The sequence below is a fragment of the Manacus candei genome, unplaced genomic scaffold, assembly GCF_025592945.1.
Source record: "Manacus candei isolate 608988 ecotype Guabito, Panama unplaced genomic scaffold, ASM2559294v1 h1tg000076l, whole genome shotgun sequence".
Classification (NCBI taxonomy): Eukaryota; Metazoa; Chordata; class Aves; order Passeriformes; family Pipridae; genus Manacus; species Manacus candei.
In genome coordinates this window covers 3,379,029-3,399,838 of record NW_026138124.1, presented here as the reverse complement: position 1 = coordinate 3,399,838, position 20,810 = coordinate 3,379,029, and the positions used below count along the sequence as shown (strand labels likewise).

Genomic DNA, 20,810 nt, shown 5'->3' with positions numbered 1-20,810 from the left:
CAGCACCACCTCGGGGACTCTGATGGCAGGAGTGGGGATGCAGCCAGAACAACAATCACCTTCTGCTGCAAATATGTCTTTCCAGGGACATTTCTGAGTCATAAATGGCTTTTATTGCTGCACACAGTCCTAAGGACTCAGCGTGAAAATGTGCCAGAGCTGGTGGTGGCTGTGGCAGCCCAAGTGTTCCCTGATTTCCTTTGCTTCTCCATGACTTTCCCAGAAGCAGCCAAAGAGGCTGAAGTGCAAGTTTTTTAGATTTTCAGCAGGAATTTTAAAGAAGTGTCTTCTCCCAGAGCTCACACCATGAGGACAGATCACCCTTGGGACTGTCCCCGTGGCACAGGGACGTGCTGGGCATGCAGCCACATCTCCTGGCACAAAGCCCCAGCAGCCACGAGCTCTGGGGGACAAACATGGAATTTCTGTCCCCTTCCACAACCCCAGGCACTGTCTGCACGTCATGTCCTCCTCCCTGGGACCTCTGGACAGGGCACTGCAGTGGTGTGGGACAGGATGGATCCTGGTGGAGCACGGCCGGGCACTGGAGCAGCACTTGGGGCAGGGGAGACAGGGAGAGTTGTGCTGGTGGCTCTGCAGCCCAGGAGATGACAACACACCACCACAATGTGCTGCTTCCTCTCCACCCTGAAGCCACAGGGGTGGGGACAAGGACTGGAGCTCAGTGCACTCCAAGGGCACTTCCCTCATCTTCGCTGCCCAAGCACTTCGGCCTCTCTGCAGTTTCACAAAAGAGGGAAAGGGATGAGCAGGAACAGCTGAGCTGGGCAGGAAGGAGACCTTCCCACCCCTCCAGCTTTCCAGGGGCCAGCTGGTGCTCGGGAATGCCACGCAGCACCTTTGGGAATCTGCAATTCCACCTGCACTGATGCCTTGCTGGCCACGTCCCAGCTGGGAATGAAGGGAAATATCCCATGGCAGCCCAAAACAGGAGGGAAAGAGCAGCACAGCCTGGGAGCATCCTTCCTGTCCTGCTGAAGTCCTTCATCTTTCTGACTCCATTTTGACCCTCAAGACCTCGGCTCATCCAACATCTGGTCTTTGCCAACCAGCCAAGCCCAGAAGGAATTCCTCTCCTCGGCACCATCGTGGCACAAGGACGTCTGTTGGGGGCAACTGCAGTGAGGAAAGAGGAGGGACAGCCAAGGAGGGAAGATCCCAATGCCCCAACCTAAACAAGGAAGATCTTCCTTACAGAGCTCCGACACCAGGACATGCCCCTCAATCCAGCCAGGAGAACTTGGAGGGGATGCAAACATCAGACACCACAGGAAATAAAAATATTTATCATAAAATATGGCAGAATTTTCACTTTTGGTGGGTTTTCTCCTCCCTTGAAGACCTTTGCTCTGCCCAAAGATTTACTGGACCGTGGTTGGGGTGATGAGTGGTGGCCAATCATCAGAGAAAAGGGGGACAGTTGTTGCCACACTCGTCCCCTCATGGCAGGGCTGGACCCTGAACTGCAGGATTTGGTGTCCCTGTTGCTCAACTTCCCATGAAAACTGTCAGCATTGATGGGAAAGGACAAGGGGAGCCCCTGGGTGTGTCCACAGCTCTCCCCGAGCTGCTCCCACCCAGGAGGCAGCAAGGACAGCACCACAGGGACACCATGGTGGGACATGTCCTCAGGGTTCTCACATTTGCATTCCCAGGAAAACTGAGACACCTGACCAGCTGGGGGAGAAGAAAAGAGGCCACCAGGAAATTTATTCCCATTTGTCCCCAACAAGATGGATGTTGTCAGGGCAGAGATGTCGTGCAACGTGATGTCCACCATGGAAAGTCCCACCACCATGGAAAGTCCCACCACCATGGAAGGTCTCACCACCTTGGGAACATCCCTCTACCTTGGGAACATCCCTCCACCTTGGGAACATCCCAAGGCCACCAGAGCTTCCCATCACCATTGGAAGCATCACAGCACCATGGAACCATCCCACCATCATGGAAGCATCCCACCACCTTGGGAACATCCCACCACCTTGGGAACATTCCATCACCTTGGGAACATCCCACCACCTTGGGAACATCCCATCACCAGAGCTTCCCACCATCACGGAAGCTTCCCATCATCACCAGAGCTTCCCATCACCATGGAAGCTTCCCAGCACCACAAGAGCATCCCACCACCATGGAACCATCCCACCACCATGGAGCCATCCCACCACCATGGAGCCATCCCACCACCATGGAAGTGTTTCCACCACCACAATGTCCCACTGCCAAAAGAGCATCCCACCACCACAACCTCCTTGGAAACGTGGCACCACCAGAGCTTCCCACCACCACACGAGTGTCCCACTACCAGAACATCCCACCACCATAAGAGCATCCAACCACCACAGTGTCCCACCACCACCAGAGCTTCTCACCACCACACCTCACCTCACCACTACTGGGGTGTCCCACCACCACCTGAGCTTTGTAGGGTGCTCAGACCACATAAATCAAGCGTTCCCAACCCAAGCAAGTGTTCCTCAGGCTCCCCAAAAGTCCCCTTGGACCCAGTTTCTGCCTGTTTGGGCTGTTTTAGCCCAAAAGAGGCTTTGTGGTTTGGAGTGGAGGAGGGAAGGAGTCTGTACACGCAGAACCACAGGTAAAAAAAATCTTCATTTTAAAGCCATTTAACAGCTGAAACTTTTCTTAAGAAAAGTCACTTTCGAAAAGAAAAAACCCCAACCCACAAAGTTGCTCTAAAAAAACCTCTGAAAGAAGAAGTTGGACAAAAGCTGGATGACCAAGACCTAAGGGGTGCCTGGCAAGTTCCCTAAACTGGAGAGAAAGAGAGAATTACCCAAAAACAAGGGGGGGGATAAAAAATGGAGTGAGAAAGGGAATTGCATGGAGCTGAAGCAGACAAGAAGGAAAAGCCAGGCAGGGACATGCTGATTAGTCTGGGAATCTGATGAGGAAGATGAAATTCAGCTTGTGGGGATATGGGGAGAGGTGGTGGGGGCCCAGTTCAGCCCTTCCCAGGGAGCAGCAGCTCTTGGGAAACCCATGGGAACTCCAGACATCCCATGGCTGATCCAAGGAGCAGGAAGTCTCCATGTGCAAACCAGTCCCACTTCAGCACTCTGGATAAATAATGGATTTCTGAGGTAACCTGAGCAGAGCCCTGTGAGTGATCCCTGTCCAGCCTCACACCCAGCTGGGTTTTCTTCCTGCAAAACCCCCTCAGAGCCGATCCTTGGGCTTTAGTTTCATCCCCCATGTGCTGTTCCCACTCTGGGCTCATCCAGGTCTGATCCCACTGGTCCTGCCTCAGTTTCCCTTCCTCTCCCACCAGTACTTTCCATCCCTGGACACGGAGCAGGGCTGAGGTGTCCCCGTCTCCTCCTGCTGCCATCCCTCCCTCTCCACCCTCCCCAAGCCTTGTCCAGGCTTCCCAGCACGTCCTTTCCCCAAACCACCACTTTACCCCCCCCAGAGCACCCCTGCTGCCCCCCCCAGCTCTGCTGCCACCTTCCCCTCCCTGTGGGACACCTAAAACCTGGGTGATGAGTGGGAAGGCCCCATCTGGACACTCTGGATGCTGCTGAGGAGCAAACTCCATCTGCTTTTCAACACATTGGTCCTCTTCCTGGGAGCCACACACAGGGACAGCCCCTGCCCGCTGCCCCCGAGTGGCACCGGAGCTCTCTGGGAGGACCCAGCGGGGTGTGGCAGATCCCACTGGTCACAGAGCCACTCCACGTCCCCACAGCCAGCGGACACAGAGGCTGTGTGTCCCCAGGGCGGCTCCAAGGACAGGGTGGCACCGGCCTGGGCACAATGCCCGGCTGTGGCTGGGCTCAGAGTCCCCACCCCGGTGTCCAGGCCAGCGGGTGAGTGTCCCCAGCACCACTGGTGGGGACTCCGGGCTGAGCAGCCTCTGCTGGGCTGGGGGTCCATCCCCCGCCATGTCCCCAGGCTGCCCCGGGCTCAGCCACAGCATCCCGAGAGTTCCCGTCGCGGTCCCGCCATGGTGACCCACTGCCCCCCGATGGGCGGGGCCGGGCGGCCACACCCACCCCGCCAATCTGCAGCCACCTGAGGCAGCCACGCCCACCGGAGCCCACCCAGCTCACCTGGGAGGGACACGCCCACTCACAGAAGCTCCACCCCCTTCCCAAAACTATGCCCAGTTGTGCCAACACCTGGGTGACCTGGCAGGTAACCCAAGCTGGCCCCGCCCCCTGCTCACCTGGGCTGGCTCCGCCCACTCCGATAAGCCGCGCCCACCTGTGATAACTCCGCCCACTCGGCCAAGCCCCGCCCCTTGAACAAACTCAAGGTACCTGTCAGGCCACGCCCTCGAACACAGACCACGCCCCCTCTCCAGCCACGCCCCCTGGAGCTTCACCACGCTCCCCCCGCCCGTCCGCATCCCCCGCCCCGCCCGCACCTGGGCGCGCTCGAAGCTCTCCCGCTCCGCCTCCAGGCCGCCGCCGCCGCCCGCCCGCCGGCTCAGCACTTTGGGCAGCGGGTTGGCCACCTGCTTCATGGTGCTGCTCACGCGGTCCATGGCGGCCCCGGCCCCGCCGCCGCCCCGGCCCCGCTCCGCGCCGCCGCTGCGCGGGCCCCGCGCCATTGGCCCGCCCACCTGCCACTCATCGCGGGACACGCCCCCGCCGGCACCTCCCGCACCCCGCCGGTCCCGCCCATCGCCCCGCCGGTCCCGCCCATCGCCCCGCCTCCCGACTATCATTGGTGAGTTGCGCTGCCACTCAGGAGGGGCCACGGGGACTCTCCAAGCTCATTGGTGCTGCTGGACGCCACTCAATGCCAGGTCCCGCCCCTCTGAGAGCGCCCCGCCCTCCGCCCCGCCTATACCCCTTAACACGGCTGTGGCCACGCCCCCGCGCCGTTCCCTTCTATGATTGGTCCTTGTGCCTGCCGCTCGCCCCGCGCGGCCCCGCCCCTGCCCCGCCCGTGCGCGGCGCCCCCTGGCGGCGGTGGGCGGGGGCTCTGAGGGGCCGCTCGGTACCGTCCCGGCCCGCACGGGCCGGCGTGGACCGGGATGGATCGGGAGGGGCTCGGCCGGGCCCAGGACACTCCCGCAGAGTTCTTCGGGCACGGGGGGTTCGGGAGCCGCTGCCGAAGGGCTCTGAGCCGCGGCTGAGCCCTCCGGGTCCGCAGGCCGTGGGGGGTCCCACAGGCCGTGCATGCGGCCTGCGCCGCTGGGCCTGGCCCGGCGCGGCCCCTTGTCCCCCCATAACCCGGCCCGGAGTGACACGGAATAACCTGATCCGGGCCGGGGTCTCTGGTCCTGTCACCCATCAGAGACTTGTGCACGGTTAGATGGGATATTGGGAAGAGATTCTTCCCTGGGAGGGTGGGGAGGCCCTGGCACAGGTTGCCCAGAGAAGCTGTGGCTGCTCCATCCCTGGGAGTGACCAAGGCCAGGTTGGACAAGGCTTGGAGCAACCTGGGCTATTGAAGGTGTCCCTGCCCATAGCAGGGGGTGGAACTGGATGAGCTTTAAGGTCCCTTCCGAGCCAAACCATTCCATGATTCTGTGATTCTCTCAGCCTGGTGAATTGCTGGACTCTGGCTGGCTCCTGTTATTTTTGACCAGGAATCCCATCCCACTCCAGAGGTGAATTTCCCACTTGGAACATTTCTGCAAAATTGGGACAAATCAGTATTTCTGTGAAGAGACTGAAAGCCCTGAGTCTGCTCCCAAATGAGTCCCCAGAGATGGTGAAGGGGCTGTGCTGGGGAGGTGCCAGCTGAGTTCCTGCATCCTTAAAAATGTGTCTTTGCTCCAGGTGGGGAGGAGCTGTGGAAAACCCTGCCAGGGAGATGGGGCAATCTGGGAGCAGCTGTTTGGAATGTGAGCTGTCAGGAGCTCTTGTGCAAGCAATTATCCCAACAGAACTCTTTTCTTGTGGCTCATTTTTCAGCTGAAATGGTTACCACAGCGGGACCCTCCTGGCGCTGCCCGGCGGGGTGTGGGATGGGCTGTTTGCATCCCGGACCTTCCCGCTTCCTGTGTCTGGGATATCAGATCCCAGCTGCCGGGAAATGGCCTGCATGGAGCAGCGAGGCCGTTTCTCCCACCCCAGACTGTCTGGGCTCCCTGTCTGCCCTCTCCCTAATGCACTGTCTGGAAAGCTGCCTCCTTCCTTGGGGCTGCTCCCAGGGGAGGCTTGATGGGCTTAATTCAGCTACTATTGCAGCAAGGTGATTAATAATTGAAGAAATGAAGTCATTGCTGAGTAGAGATGGAGGAAAGGAGGGCATTGGACAAAGGACAGTGAGGGCTTTGTGATCTGGACCTCTCCCACCCTCTGCCCAGCACGGAGCATCCTGCCCCTGAACCCCACAGTGAGGAACCACGAGGCTTAGACCTGTCTTAGCTGCTCCCTCTTGCTGAAGAGCAGAGTCACATCCTCCTCTTCCCTGTCCAGGGCTCAGAACCTACTTTGGGACCTGGGCAGGAGCAGAGGAGGGCACCTGGATGTTTCTCCCAGCTGCTCCTGCCTCCTCCAGGAAGGGGCTGGAACAGGATGGAGCTGGGATCCAGCCCATGGGCTGCAGGTCAGACCCCCCTGGGCTGGCCCAGTCCATGCAGTGTCTCTGCTGGAATGTGCTGGGGGGCTCTGCAGGGATTTGGGGGTTTCCAGTGGGAGAGGGTGCCTTGTTTCCAAGCACTGAGAGAGGGGAAGACACGGAGCTGTTTCTGTGGGGGTCTGTTCCTCTGCCTCAGGTTCCACTGGGAGATGATGGGGAAGGACTGGAAGTGAGCAGGGTGGAGGTGGGGTGGGCTCTGCTCTTCTCCCCCACTAGCAGGTCCTTTTTGGAAGCCGTGGCTGGGGTTCACCTGCTCTGGTGCTCTGTCCTCACTCCTACCCAGGAGGCTGAACTGGAGGGTGATGGCAGAGCCCCTCGTGGCGGTGTCTGGCCTGTGTGGGGATATTGTATTCCCCAGTGCCACCCACTGTCACATTCCTGGGGCAGGAGGGTCTGGCTTGGGCTCGGGAGCATGGTCACCTTCCTTGCTTCCAGTAGCTCCCTGGATTGTCTCACCTGAGTATCCTGTGCAGGATGGAGACCATGGAGAGGACACTGGGCAGCCCAGTGCTCTGCAGAGTGTGACACCCCTCAGGTGCTGCCTCAGGCTGGGCAGGGGGCATCCTTCATGCCCGTGCACAGCTCCTGCTCTACCAGGAGAGCCTCAGAAAGAACCTGCAGCCACAGGGAAGGAGAAGTGGCAGGAGAGGGGCCAGAGGGGACTGCAGTGGCTTTGGGCCCTGCCCAGAGCTCAGGGATGCTCTTTTCCCAGGGACTGGGAGCTAAAGGCTCCTTTTCCAACCCCCTCCCCAACCAGAGCTGGGAGAGTCCCAGGGTGCTGCTGGGACTGGCCTGGGCTCAGGGAGAGCACAGACCCCCCTTGTTCCAGCAGGAAAACAGAGGCACAGAGAGTTCCACAGTCCTCCCTCTGTTATCCCGCTGGCTGTGCCAGGGCACAGGGCTTTGAGCTAAGATCCTGCTCCTTTCCCCCTCCAGAGGTGGGGAAAAATGGATCCCCTTCAGATATGGATCCCAAATCCCTTCAGCAGCCCCTTTGGACACCCCAAGGCACAATGTCCTGATCCCACCCCAGCAGACCCCCCGTCCCTAGGGGGGCACATCTGGAAAACCCCTCAGGAAGGGCAGTGGCTGTGACAAACCTTCCACAAACCCAATCCTGAGCCCCAAACGCAGCCCTGCCCTGGTGATGGGGTGATTTGCTCAGACTCTGGGATAAGTGCCCACCTGGAGGGCAGGGTGGTGGTCCGGACCTGGCAGGAGGGTCCCTGAGGAACAGGGAGTGTGCCAGGAGGAGGAGATGTGTGTGTGTGGGGGTGTTCATCTTTGGTCCCAGTTTTTGAATGTTTTGGGCAAAGCAGATGCTGCTGCTGAGTTTTTGGCTGCTTGTGCTCCCAAAGAACCCCTGGGCTGCTCCATGGGGGAGGGACAGTCCTGGAGCAGAACCTGGGAGAGCACGGGGGGCAGAGCAGCCTGGGATGGGAGAGGGTCTTGGAGAGGACTGCTGTCCATGGGGCCCTCACCTCTGTCCTGCTGAGGTCTCCTGCTTGCCCAGGAGAGTTGTAACCCCAAAACATCACCTGATGTGTTTTCTGCACTGCAGCCTCAACAGCTGCCTCTGCTTATCCAGGAATTCAAAAGCAAAGCTGAACTGGTTTCCATATGGATCTGCAGGAGACTTGAACCCCACAGGGACCTTGGGCTGCAGGGGTGGCTGCAGGTGAGAATCCAGCTTGGGAGCAGGACCTGGAGGTGGGAAGTGCTTGCCATCTGCTGGAGAGCTTCCCCTTGGCACAGGCAGCAGGTCCAGCTGGAGCATCCCACAGAGCCCAGGTCTCTCCCAAGGCAAACTTGCTTTCACAGAATCGTTAAGGTTGGAGAAAACCTCTGAGATCATCGAGTCCAACCTCTGACCCATCACCACTTTAGCAACTAGACCAGAGCACTGAGTGCCACCTCCAGGGCATCCTCTTCCAACGTCTAATCACCCTTTCTGTGAGGAAATTCTTCCCAATTCTTCCTTCTCTGTTGTGAGACAGCTTTGGCTGCCAGAGTGGGATCACCAAGGAAAGGGTTATTGTGTAGGATTTGGGGTGTGCAGGGTTGGGTGTGGGAGCCCTGTGCTGCCCCTGGGTCAGCGTGGGGAGTGCATGGGGCAGGGGCTGTGGGTCTGCAGAGCCAGTCTATCCCTGTCTTCCCTTCATGATACAGGAAACCTTCTCCCTCCCCACAACTCCCTGAAGGAGGTTGTGGTGAGGTGGGGGTTGGGAAACGGCCTCGAGCTGTGCCAGGGGAGGTTCAGGTTGGATACTGGGGAAAATTTCTTCACTGAAGGAGTGGCCAAGCCCTGGCACAGCTGCCCAGGACTGTGGTGGAGTCACCATCCCTGGAGGGCTTTAAAAGAAATACAGATGTAAAGCTCAGAGACATGGTGGCCTTGGCAGTGCTGGACTCAGTGATGCTGGAGGTCTCTTCCAACCTTGATGGTTCTGTGATTCCATAATTTCCATGACCCCACATCCACCAGTGCTCTCGTGGAACACTATTTTCTAGATTCCTGCAAGTCCTGACTTGCAGTCCCCTGTACCTCCAGCTGGTGACAACAGGAGGCAGAGTGTGCAAGGGCAACACTCCCTGTGGCAGCCTCAGGTCCTGCCTCTCTCAAACGATTTTATCTTCATTCCTCTGAACCTCATCTGCTGTAGATAAACCAGTCACGCTGTGCTGTACCTGCCAGACAAGCCCCACTCAGCTCCAGGCTGGTGGGTGCTCAGAGCAGAGGGTGTTTTGGGGGAAACAAAGGCATCATTTGGCTGGAATTTGGGACAGGCTGTGTCTGTCCTGAGAAGTGCCACCAAATTTCTGTGAGGGCCACCTGGCAACCTCCTGCTCCTCTTGGTCCCATGGTGAGCCTTTTTTGGTGCCCCAATTTGGTCTTGGAAGATTGCAGGAACTGTAGCAGTGTGTTTGTGCCTCGCTGTGGGCTTAGAAACTGTTGGTATCTTTGTGCTGACATTTACCAAAAATATTCATCTGGAGGCATATCCTGATGTATAAATTTCAGTGTGGGGATTTTAATGGGATTTCACAAGCTACTCTATAGCCCTGGTGGTCCTGTAGGACCAGCTGTCCCGGGGAATCAGATGAACAGTCCTAGAGCATGCAGACTAAGGGTCCATCCAGACCAGCCTGAATATCTCCAGATGTGGCCACAGCAGAGACCTCGAAGAGAAAGGCCAATATCTGTGCTCCCAGTCTGGAATGCACTCCCAGCCCCCAACCATTTTCATTTCCTGAATTGTCTTTGAGCTTCTCCCTCTGAAATTCAAGGCCTGAGTCAGCCACTTGGAAATTTCCTTGAGATCACCATGTTCCTTGGCAAGGAGCTCCTGGTGTGAAGAGCTTCCTTCTGTTCCTTTTGAACCTGGCTCTTGCCAGCTCCATTGGATGGTCCATGGTTCCTGCTAAGGAGAAACAGGGACTATTTGCTTTGTCCCTCTTTCTAGGCCACTCATCATCTTGCAGACTTTAATTCCCACGTGGAAAGTCTCAGTTCTTCTCAAAAGTACATCTCATCTAAATTCTTGCTTGGAGCTGCCCCCCCTGTGATCTCATACCTCCCCCAGTCATTCCATTTCCAGCTGATTTGCTCCCAGTTAAACCCAGTTTCCCACATTAGTGGTTAGAGGGGGTGTGGTGGAGCCTGCTGCCTTCAGGGCTGAGCAGAGGCTTCCTCCTGCATCCCAAAAGTGTCCTGGTGAGGGATCCAAAGATACCACGCGTGATTTCTATCAATAGATGAAACACACCATAAGGCAGAGGTTTCACAACCTCCATAAATAGCCACTCTTTAGGATGTGTGATGTGGAGGAGGTTTTAGAAATCAAAATATTTAGAGATTCACATTATTTGTCTTGGCAGGAAGGAGCAGCCAAGACTGAAATACAGAACCTTCGAGGAAGGAACAGAGTTGAGGAAAACAGTGAATAGGGGGAATAGCAGAGGTGTCAAAACCTCCAGGAGTTCCTTTTGGGTGAATGGAAGCAGGAAACACGGTGTGTCTGAAAGGAGGGAGAATTCATTGACAGTGTTGAGGCACATTTATATTCCTGATAGAAAATAGTGATTTTTTCCAAACAAATCTTGACATTTTGATCAAACCTGTAGCTGAATGTTGCAAGAACATCCAGAACACTCAGCTAAAAGCAGCTCTGAGCTGGACTGTGTTGGTGTGAGCCATCAGCGAGGAGGCTCCAGCTCATTCCCCAGCCTGTTCTCCTCCTCTCAGTTTTATTCTGGTCCCTGTGTGGAGATGTGTCAGAGGAGTGGAAGGTTGGTCTGAACAGGGGACATGTGGAAGTTTGGGTCTGAGTGTGCTGGTAGGAGCAGGGGGTGGGAGGGGTGTATGTTGGTGGCCCCTGGGTTGGCAGGTCATCACGATCCTCTCCTCATCTCAGCCCGCTCTCAACCTCATCTCTGAGTGTTTCCCAGTCAGTCAGATCTGTCTCCAAGCCTTTTTCTTGCACCTCCAGCCTCAACCTGCCCCCTGTACCCTCAGGCAGGGCTGTCAGCCGAGGTGTGTGACCTTGTTGTCACCTCCCCTGTCTCCTGTGCATGGCCAGCCCTGTGGACAGGGGACCAGGAGTTTCATCCACACCTTCCTCAGCATCCCTAAGCAGCAATGGGGGAAAGAGGATGCCAAGAGCTCCCAAAGCAGGGGAAGTGTGGGAGCAGGGTGAGGGGAACCCTCATGGCTGGGCTGGAGTTGTGGCATGGCTGGATTGGGAATGGGGATGGTTGGGAGCTGCTGTGCCTCTGCTAGAGGTGTGGCACGGCCAAAGTGGGAATGGGGAGGGATGGGAGCTTAATTTCCCTTTGAGTTCCTCCTCTGGGTTCCTGCAAGGCCTCCACTTTGGGCAGGGGCTTCTACTTTCTGATCATCCTCAACAGAGAGACAGGACCCCTTTTGTCACTGGCCCATCAGGAATGGCAGCCTGCTCTCGTGGCTTTCCCATCGTGCTGTGGTTGTCCAGCACATGGACATGTTCATTAGCACCATGGAGACCTCACTCCTCCTCCACTCTCCCGAGGCTTTTCCTGGGAGCCAGCAGAGCCCTTCTGTAGGGATGGAGCATTTCCAGCAGGAGTTTTTCTACCAGTGCAGTGACACAGTTCCTGGCCCAAACAATATGGGCTAAACCAGCCAATCTGTGTGTCTGTGGCTGGTGGGACAATGACAGAGCAGTGTCAGGAGGGTGTCGGTGCTGGAACCAAATGATCATCTGAGCCAACTCTGCTGTGCCGATGTGCTCATGAGCTCCTGATGCTCTCTGTGAGCATCAGTGGCTGATTCCTGTGTCCAGGGAGAACTAAGCTCTATTTTAGCTGTCACTGGTGATGTAGCAACAGAACCAGTTCCCTAAGGACTAACTGCAAAGGATGGCCAAGGGCAGAAGAGGAACCCAGATCTGGGATGGCACCACGCTCCACCTCCTGCTCTGCACGTTTATGCACCGATGACCTTCAGGGCCCCATGGAGGACGCCCCTGTTGCCTCGGGGCAGTGCTGCAAGTGGGACCCAGCAGGGCTGTGGTGGGCACTGCCTGATCAGCCTGGCTCAGGAACGTTCCCTGCTCCAGTTGCTGTGGCAGAGGTGGAATGTCCCGTTTGCCCGTGACGCAGATGTTCTGGGAAGCACGAGCGTGTGGCAACCACGGCCGCCCTCCGTCCACTGCCGCGACTTCCAGAGAAGAGATCCACCTACTGATTCTCTGAATCGCTAATTCTGGGTTCTCTAGAGAGTCCTCTGGTCAGGGGAAAGGAAGCGATAGGTCATATCCTGTTCTCTCTCCTTTCATGGTATCATACCATTGATGGGCACTGCTCTCACTGGGGCTCTGGACAGTTCCTCCCCAGGCCCATGTGGTGCCCCTGACACAGCACTTCTCCCATTGTGTCATGGCTTTCACCAGTGTTTCCATCATGTTTCCATTTTTGGTCACTGTCTCCCTCTTATAAAGAGGGCTGAACCCAGGGATCCCACACCAGGCACAGCCAGGGGCACCCTGCACCAGTCCAGCCTGACTCCTACAGCTCATCTCCACCCAACAGGACCATGAAGACCTTCACAGCAGCCCTTGCTGTACTTTTTGTGGCTGTCCTCTGCTACCAGGTCTCCTCTTCTCCAAGTGAGTCCAAGCTCTCTTCTCCAAGGAGCTCTCTCCTCTTTCTTTCTACTGTACAAGGTCTAGTAATGCTTGGCAGCTCTCCCTTCCCAGCACCTGCAGTGGGAAAGGAGGGACATGCCTTGCCTTGGCTCCTTGAGGGGAGGGTGGCTGTGGTGGGAGCCCACTGTGGGAGCAGCACTTCCTCCAGTGGGGATCTTCTCCTCTGACCCCACTTCTCCCCACTGGCACTTTTCCTGATCTGGTGTAATCAGAAAAGTTCACTTCTCTTCCAGTTTCTCTCGACCATTTCGGTCCCTGCTGCACTGAGTTCATCACCAGACCGTTGCCCTTGAGACTTGTGAAGAGCTATGAGCACACAGGCAGACGCTGCTCCCAGCCAGCTGTGATGTGAGTAGATCTCCTGCCCTGCTCCTGGGGGCCCTGCTCGTCCTGGCAGTGCCAGGGAGCCCCACATCACACCTCATCCTGACGAGGAAAAGCACCAGGCAGGGCTCTCCCACGTGAGGAGAACAACCTGGGAACAGCTCAGAGGACAATCCCACATCTCAGGCACCCAATTTCTGGATGTCCTCATGAGATTTGAGCCAAAGGAGCTTTTGCTGGTCACCCCCCTCATCCACAGATAGTGGGACCCAGGCAGGATGGTGTCCCCAGGCAGGATGCTGAGGACAAAGTGGCTTAAGTGGCAGAGAGCAGGACACCTGTAATGACATTGAGCCACCCCCTACCCCATTTCCCTGGGGCTGTTTTGCAGCTGTGGAGGTGTCTGCTCTGGTGGGGTTCACTGGTGGCAAGGAGCAGATCGTCCCACTCTCCCTCTCCATCTCCCTTTCCCCTCTCCCTCTCCTCTGCTCACTGGATTTCCTTCTCCAGATTCACCACCATCAAGGACAAGCTGGTCTGTGCCAACCCTGATGAGAAGTGGGTCCAGGACATGGTGACTCAACTAAAGCACAAGGAAGGCAGTGGATGAGCAAAGCCCTGCTCCCTCCAAGCATTACCTCAGCAAGGACCTGCTCTCATGGGCACCTCCGAGACAAATCCCTGCTTTCTCATTACCTGGGAGTTTGGCAGAGTATTTAACACAGCGTTTAGCTCTTTTATTTAAGTTTCTGCAAAGGCAATCTTAATTTATTTGATATTTTCAGTGAAACTTTTCACTCTTGTTTGTACTGATGGTGTTGAAGTTATTTTTGCGTAATAAAAAGGAGCAAAACCTGCAGCTTCTCCCACTGGTTCTTAGGATGCTCCACAGAGACTGCGGAGGGCAGCAGTGACTGGGTCCAGGCTGTCACTCGGGGTCTGTGGGTGGTGGGGTGGCACCTGGCTGTCCCTCAGCCCCTCTGTGCATCCTGCCTGTCCCTCCTGCCTCCTGCCAGGCTGTGCCTGAGCCTCGTCCTGGCCCACTCCCAAGCTCCCGCTTTCTGTGGTGGGTGGGTGTCCTGGAGGATGCTTCGGTGTGACGAGGTGAGGGGGTCACTGACCCCAGCCAGCACCTCCAGGCAGTGGGCAGGTGACATCGGGGCTCCTGAAGTCCCGAGGGCTGCTCAGCAAACACCAGAGACACCCCAAATCCTCCTCCACCCCCAGCCAGTCCATGGCCACGGGTTATTTCTGGCGCTCCCCTGCCTGTCCCGCTCTCCTGGCAGGGTTTTCCCTTCGCTGTGACCCGCCGGGCTGGACGCGGTGCCAGCCTTCGGGGCTGGCTGCAGCTGTCCCGGCCCGTGCCAGCTCCTCCCCCAGCCGGCACAGAGCCTCCGTGGCCGGTGCCACACGGCTGCAAGGCCGGCTCGTCCTCCGGGCTTCCATGGCACTGCCGGAGCTCCCCGGCCGTGGGGCTGTGGCGGGCTGGGAGCCGGCCTTGGCTGGGTGACACCGGGGGAAGGAGGCGCCCGTCGAGGCCACCATGGCCCTGGCAGGTGCCCTGGAGCGGCTGCAGGAGGAGGCCATCTGCCCCATCTGCCTGGAGTACATGAGCGAGCCCGTCAGCATCGACTGCGGGCACAACTTCTGCCGGGGCTGCATCGCCAAGCACTGCCAGGACAAGGGGCTCTGGGCCGACGGGCCCTTCTCGTGCCCGCAGTGCAGGGCCTCCTGCCACTGCAGCGGCCTCCGCCCCAACCGCCAGCTGGCCAACATCGTGGAGGGCATCCGCCAGCTCGGGCTGCGGGGCGGCCTGGGCGCCGAGCCCGACCCGGGCACCCCCCTGTGCCCGCAGCACGACGAGCGCCTCAAGCTGTTCTGCGAGGAGGACGAGGAGCCCATCTGCGTGGTGTGCCGGGAGTCGCTGCTGCACCGCCCGCACACCGTGTACCCCATCGAGGAGGCGGCGCAGGCCTACAAGGTACGGCAGGCGGGGGCACCGGGGGGCCTGGGCATGGCAGCACAGGGGGGGTCAGCCAGCAGGACCCCACCACCCCTCGCCCAACAGCACCGGTGGCACCGCCGGGAAAGCAGAGGAGGGGGTGGCAAAGATGGTGACACCCATCCAGCCGCTGGGATAAGGCTGGACCCGCTATCTCCCAAACTGTGGATGGATCCAGGCTAATCCCTGTGCATCCAGCTCAGGATCCAGGCTCATCCAGGCTCACCCTGTCCATCTAGCTCAGGATCCAGGCTCACACTTTCCATCCAGCTCAGGAGGCAGCCTGGCTCCCTGCGCCTCCAGGACCCCCTGGAGAAGCTGGGGCAGTGCAGACCCTCCAGGACCCCCTGGAGAAGCTGAGGCAGTGCAGACCCTCCAGGACCCCCTGGAGAAGCTGGGACAATGTAGATCCTCCAGGACCCCCTGGAGAAGCTGGGGCAGTGCAGACCCTCCAGGACCCCCTGGAGAAGCTGGGGCAGTGCAGACCCTCCAGGACCCCCTGGAGAAGCTGCCCTGAGGACATTTCGCCTCAGGTGCAGCAGTGCTGGCACCAAAACCCCAAATGCCCAGCGGGCAGCACCACCAGCCACCCGCCACACCTGCACTGAAGGAGAGCTGTCACTTTGCCCTCCAGAACATGAAAAATGAGGAAAAAATACAGGGAAAAGCTGAGGAGCATGGGGAGGGTTAACGCTGCGGGTGGAGTGAAGAGCACAGCTGCTGGGTTCGGGTGCCAGGGCTGGCACTGCCTGGCACTGGGTCACTGTCCCCCCCCAGGCAGAGGGGACCCAGCCAACCTGCCCTGCTGGGGTGAGCTCAGCCCATGTTCCTTCTTTTCAGGTCAAACTCCAGATATCCCTGGAGAATCTTTTGAAGGAAGCGGAGGAGGTGAAGAAGCGTGAGTCAGCAGAGAGGATGAAAACCCAGGAGTGCAAGGCAGGTGTCTGGCTTAATTCTTAAAGAATGAGCTTCAGAGACATCAGCAGTTAAAAAAAAAACATCCTGAAGGGTCTTGTCTGGGGACATGGATTCGTCATAATCTCCAGGATGGGGCATGTCCCCCTGTCCTGCTGTCACATGTAGAAGCTGTGCTGGAAACCAGGCTCAGAACCCTGTGTGGCTTTGTAAAAAGGTTTGGAAGGAGCAGCGCTCCAGTTTCCCTGGAATCACGAGGGCTTTGTGATGGTTGAACAAATAGACACAGGGTGTTTTTTATTGCCTTTTGTTTTACAACATGTGCTTGAGTTCCAAGCCAGGTGTGAGCCGTGTGGTGAGCTCTGCTCCACGGCAACAGGAACCAGAAGTGTTTTCATTGAGAAAAGAAAAAAAAGCTCAATTACTGCACCTCTGCCCGGCTCCAGATGGTTCTGGGGAGAGCAGACGCCAGCAAACAGCTGCATTTCATGTCCCTCAGGGTGAAAGCTAGAAAGTGAAAGTAACTGCAGAAAAGGAAATGAAACTGCCGGCCCGGAGTTATCCAGCCCTGAATCTGAGCTGAGGATTAATCAGCTCTGGCAGGGAAAACAGGATTCTCCACACTGCCCTGGCTGATTACTCAATTCCCTTGTCTGGGCAGCCCAGCCAGGGGTGGTGGGATTTTGGGGTGCCCCTGTGAGCCCACTGTCCCTGTTGGAGCTGGGGATGGAGATTGTGAGGGCTGTGTCACTGTCCCCCCACTGTGGGATCCTGAGTCAGGGCTCAGCAGCAGCTCAGCTGCCTCCAGCTCCCTCTGGTCGTGCCTTTATAGTAAAAGGAGAAAAAAGTCCCTTGTTGGTGCTGGGGGAAGTGGCTGTGGCTGTCCTGGCTTATCAAGCCTCCGGGACTCAGGGCCAAGGAATCATGTGCTTGGATGGAAAAGTAAGTGGAATTTAGTTTCCTTTATCTTCTGCATTCTGAGGTTTCCTCACTCAAGCTACTGTGGGGTGTTTTCCTGCTCCTCCAGTGTTCCAGGAAAGTGCCAATTTATAGGAAGGAGGGGAAAGACTAAAGCACTGGCAGACCCTTCCCATTGCTGGCCCCTCACCCTGCAGTGGGACACTCGGGGAACCCTCCCTGGGTCTCCCTTTCCATCCCTTCCCAGCCTTGAGGCTTTTTTACATGGACAGATAGTGACAGGACAAGGTTTTAAACTAAAAGAGGAGAAATTTAGATTGGATATTGGGAAGAAATTCTTTGCTGTGAGGGTGGGGAGGCCCTGGCACAGGTTGCCCAGAGAAGCTGTGGCTGCCCCTGGATCCCTGGAAGTGTTCAAGGCCAGGCTGGACGGGGCTTGGAGCAACCTGGGCTAGTGGAAAGTGTCCCTGCCCATGGCAGGGGGTGGAAGTAGAAGGTCTTTCAGGTCCCTTCCAAGCCAAACCATTCTGTGATTCTGTGATTCTTCCAGCTCTTTCCCTTTGCTGTGGGTTTTTCCAGCTGCCCAAGCAGTGGATTAGCCTGGATTTGGCTGGAGGTTCGAGTTGTTCCTCCAACTGTACCTAATAAAAACCTGCCCTGGCACCTGGAGGCACCTCCTTGCAGCCCAACAGCCCCCCCCAAGACATCTGGGGTCCAGCTGAGCAGAAATGCCCTGGGGCAAAGTCCTGCTGTTGGTAAACTGAGGATGTGGAGTGGGAATTCCAGTGAGGTGGAAGACACAAATTTCCTCTGGCTGCTTTTTAAAATTCATGCACTTATGTCAAAAATGTGGTGGTTTCCCAGGGCCTTTCCCAGCTCCATCTCAGCTTCCTGGCTAATATTGTCTCTCTTCACCTCACATATCTTCTCATCACAAGGAGATGGTGAAGAAAAAGCGGGAGAGGATCGTGAGCGAGTTTGGGAAGCTGCATCGGCTGCTGGCTGATGAGGAGAAGCTGCTGCTCCAGACCCTGGAGGAGGAGGAGAAGCAAATCTTGCTGCTGATCAATGAAAACCTGGCCAGGCTGGTGGAGGAGAAGTGCTTGCTGGAGGACCTGACCCTGGAGATAAAGGAGAAGAGCCAGCAGCCGGCTGACGGGCTGCTCAAGGTCAGGCCATGCCACCAGCCCCACTGCCTCAGCCCTGGGGCCTTTGCCACCTGGGGTTGGCTGGTGGGCACGAGGGGCTGAGCCACACACCCAGAATGGCTTTTGTCTTCTCCTCCTAGGACATGAAAAGCATCCTGGGCAGGTGGGTACCCGTGCTCGTTATTGGTGGGTACCATGATTAATCCTCACCGGTACCCATGATTGTTCCTGGTAGGTACCATGATTGTTCCTCATGAGTGTCCATGATTATTCCTGGTAGGTATCTATGATTATTCCTGGTAGGGACCATGTTTGTCCCTCCTACTGTCCTGGCTGCTCCAGGTTCTGAGGGAGATGTTTGTGTCTGCTCCACACCAGCCACCTTGTCCTCCCTGTCCAGTGTCTGGTTTGGTCCTCCTGGGGTAGACACAGGAGGGACTGAGTCAATCCCTCAGAGGTTCCATCCTCTTTTTCCAGGGGCTCAGAGCCAAGGTCTTGCCTGGCTTGTGACATGTGAGATGTGTCCCCTCCTAAGGGACATGCTGCCCGGTGGCCTTGCTCCTTCCTTCCCTGGGACTGGCACTGCTGCTCCCTGGATCGTTCCACTCTGATCCCATCAGGATTGCTGATATGGTTATCCCTAGTGCTCATCCCAGCCACAGAGCTCCAGGGAAGCTCCAACAGCAGGGCATTAATGCCACTCCCAGCAGGAGAGGGGCCGTGCTGTGGGCTCTGGGTACAGCCCATGGGCATCCCTGTCTTCCCAGGTGTGAGGAGGTGAAGTTCCATTCCCCCAAGCCTGTGTCAGTGACCCTGAAGGAAAACTACAGCATTCCTGAGCGCTGCCTGGGCATGAGGGACATGCTGAAGAAGTTCAAAGGTAAGGGGCTGCTTTTGTGCCAGCTCCTGGCACATTTGGGTTCTAGTTGCCCCCATACCCCAGGGCACGGGGAAGCTTTTCCAACAAGCTTTGTCCAGCTGGTCCCACTTTGTGCACTGATGAGTTCAGGATGGTTTCATGGTGGGGAGACCTTCCTTGTTGTGGTCTTAGGTGAGTTGTGGGTCGATCCTAAAGGCTTGGAGGTCCCTCAGGGGTTTGAGGCACCCTGTTGCCCGTGAACTCTTGCTCTCAGTGTTGGCTCTCTCTGAAGGTTCTCAGCCACCCTGGTTCTGCCCCTGCTCTGCAGCAGATACCAAACATCTTGATGTGGTTTATGGTTATCTCGATTTTCTACATTGCACTTCCCCATTGCCAGGGGCTGAGCAAAACCACAGGCACGAGCAAACAACCGTGGGAGGCTGGAAGGTCTGGGGGAGCCCAGCACCCACAGAAACACAGAACAGCTGAGGTTGGAGGGGACCTGCAAAGATCACCTGGTCCAACCCCCCTGCTCAAACAGGGACACCTGGAACTGGTTGTCAGAACCCTCATCCAGGTCACAGGCAACCAGCAGTAGGACAAGAGGGCACAGTCTTAAGCTGCAACGGGGGAGGTTTAGGTTGGACATCAGGAAGAAGTTCTTCACAAAGAGAGTGATCAGACATTGGAGGGGGCTGGCCAGGGAGGGGGTGGAGTCACCATCCCTGGAGGTGTTTAAGAAGAGCCTGGATGTGGCACTCGGTGCCACGGTGAAGTTGACAAGGTGGGGTTGGGTCAAAGGTTGGACTTGATGATCTCACAGGTCTCTTCCAACCCGGTTGATTCTGTGATTCAATGATTCTGTGATTCTGTGTCCGTGCCTGCAGACCCCTGAAGCCTTGTCTGTCCTTCCACCCTTCTCTCTCTCCAGTGGACGTGGTCCTGGACCCCGAGACGGCGCACCCGGAGCTCAGCGTGTCCGAGGACCGCAAGAGCGTGAGGCGCGGGAGCAAGAAGCTGCTCCTGTCCCTCTTTGACAACCCCAAGAGGTTTGGCACCGCCCCAGTGGTGTTGGGCAGTCAGAGCTTCTTCTCAGGCCGCCACTACTGGGAGGTGCAGGTGGGAGACAAGCCCGAGTGGGGGCTGGGGCTGTGCCGGGAGTCCGCCGGCCGCAAAGGCACCGTCCTCTTCTCCCCAAACAACGGCTACTGGGTGCTGAGGCTGCAGAACGGGGGCAGCTACGAGGCCCTGACCTCCCCCATCTCCCCCCTGACCCTGAGCGTGAGGCCCCGGCGCGTCGGGATCTTCCTGGACTACGAGGCAGGAGAAATCTCCTTCTACAACGTCAGCGACCGCTCCCACATTTACACCTTCACCGACCGGCTCACCGGGAACCTCCGGCCTTTCTTCTTCCTGGGGGGCTTCCTGGGGGGCAGAAATGCAGAGCCCTTGGTGATCTCCTGGGTCAGGGATACGCAGGGGACCGGGTGTGTCATCCTGTGACAGCGGCCGTCCTGGATTCTCACCGGTGGGCAGAGACCTGGGAGCCCAACCGGCTCCTCCGGTGAGCAGGAGCACCAGGGAAACACCTCTGTGCCTTGGGGAGGGTCCTGGCAGGATCCCTGCGTGGTCCTGGCTGCTGGCTGGGCGTGACCTGATGCATGTGACACCCATGGTGTGCCACATCCATGCTGGGAGGGGCTCTTCGTGCCCTCACCCTCTGTGCCACCGATGGGGACAGGGGAGTCCCCTGATCACTGATGCCCTGGTGCTCATCTCACAGGCTGCTGGAGAAGGGTATGAGCCCAGCCTGCCACGTAGTGCTGATTTTGGTGTGAATTATATCAGAATAAGGCAATAAAGGGTTGATCTGGGGA

The 20,810-nt window shown here is 57.4% G+C and overlaps 2 protein-coding genes across 3 annotated transcripts in view; one reads left to right on the top strand and one right to left on the bottom strand.

Moving 5' to 3' along the window:
* Positions 1–4,562, bottom strand: part of HIP1 (huntingtin interacting protein 1) — a 46,457-nt gene extending 41,895 nt beyond the window's left edge. Inside the window, exon 1 of the mRNA XM_051809577.1 lies at positions 4,412–4,562. Coding sequence (XP_051665537.1) covers positions 4,412–4,531 — 120 coding nt within the window. The 5' untranslated portion in view covers positions 4,532–4,562. The remainder of the gene's footprint in view (positions 1–4,411) is intronic.
* Positions 4,563–14,451: 9,889 nt separating this feature from the next.
* On the top strand, positions 14,452–20,810 carry LOC127480901 (E3 ubiquitin-protein ligase TRIM39-like). Of its 2 annotated transcripts, none has more exons than XM_051809594.1 (6): positions 14,452–15,072; positions 15,934–16,029; positions 17,868–18,095; positions 18,215–18,237; positions 18,842–18,954; positions 19,865–20,810. In XM_051809594.1, the coding sequence occupies exons 1-6, from the start codon at positions 14,635–14,637 to the stop codon at positions 20,434–20,436; spliced, it is 1,470 nt and encodes a 489-aa protein (XP_051665554.1). In that variant the 5' UTR covers positions 14,452–14,634; the 3' UTR covers positions 20,437–20,810. The 2 variants fall into 2 exon arrangements, with proteins under 2 accessions (XP_051665554.1, XP_051665553.1); XM_051809593.1 differs by having other exon boundaries at positions 14,453–15,072; positions 17,865–18,095.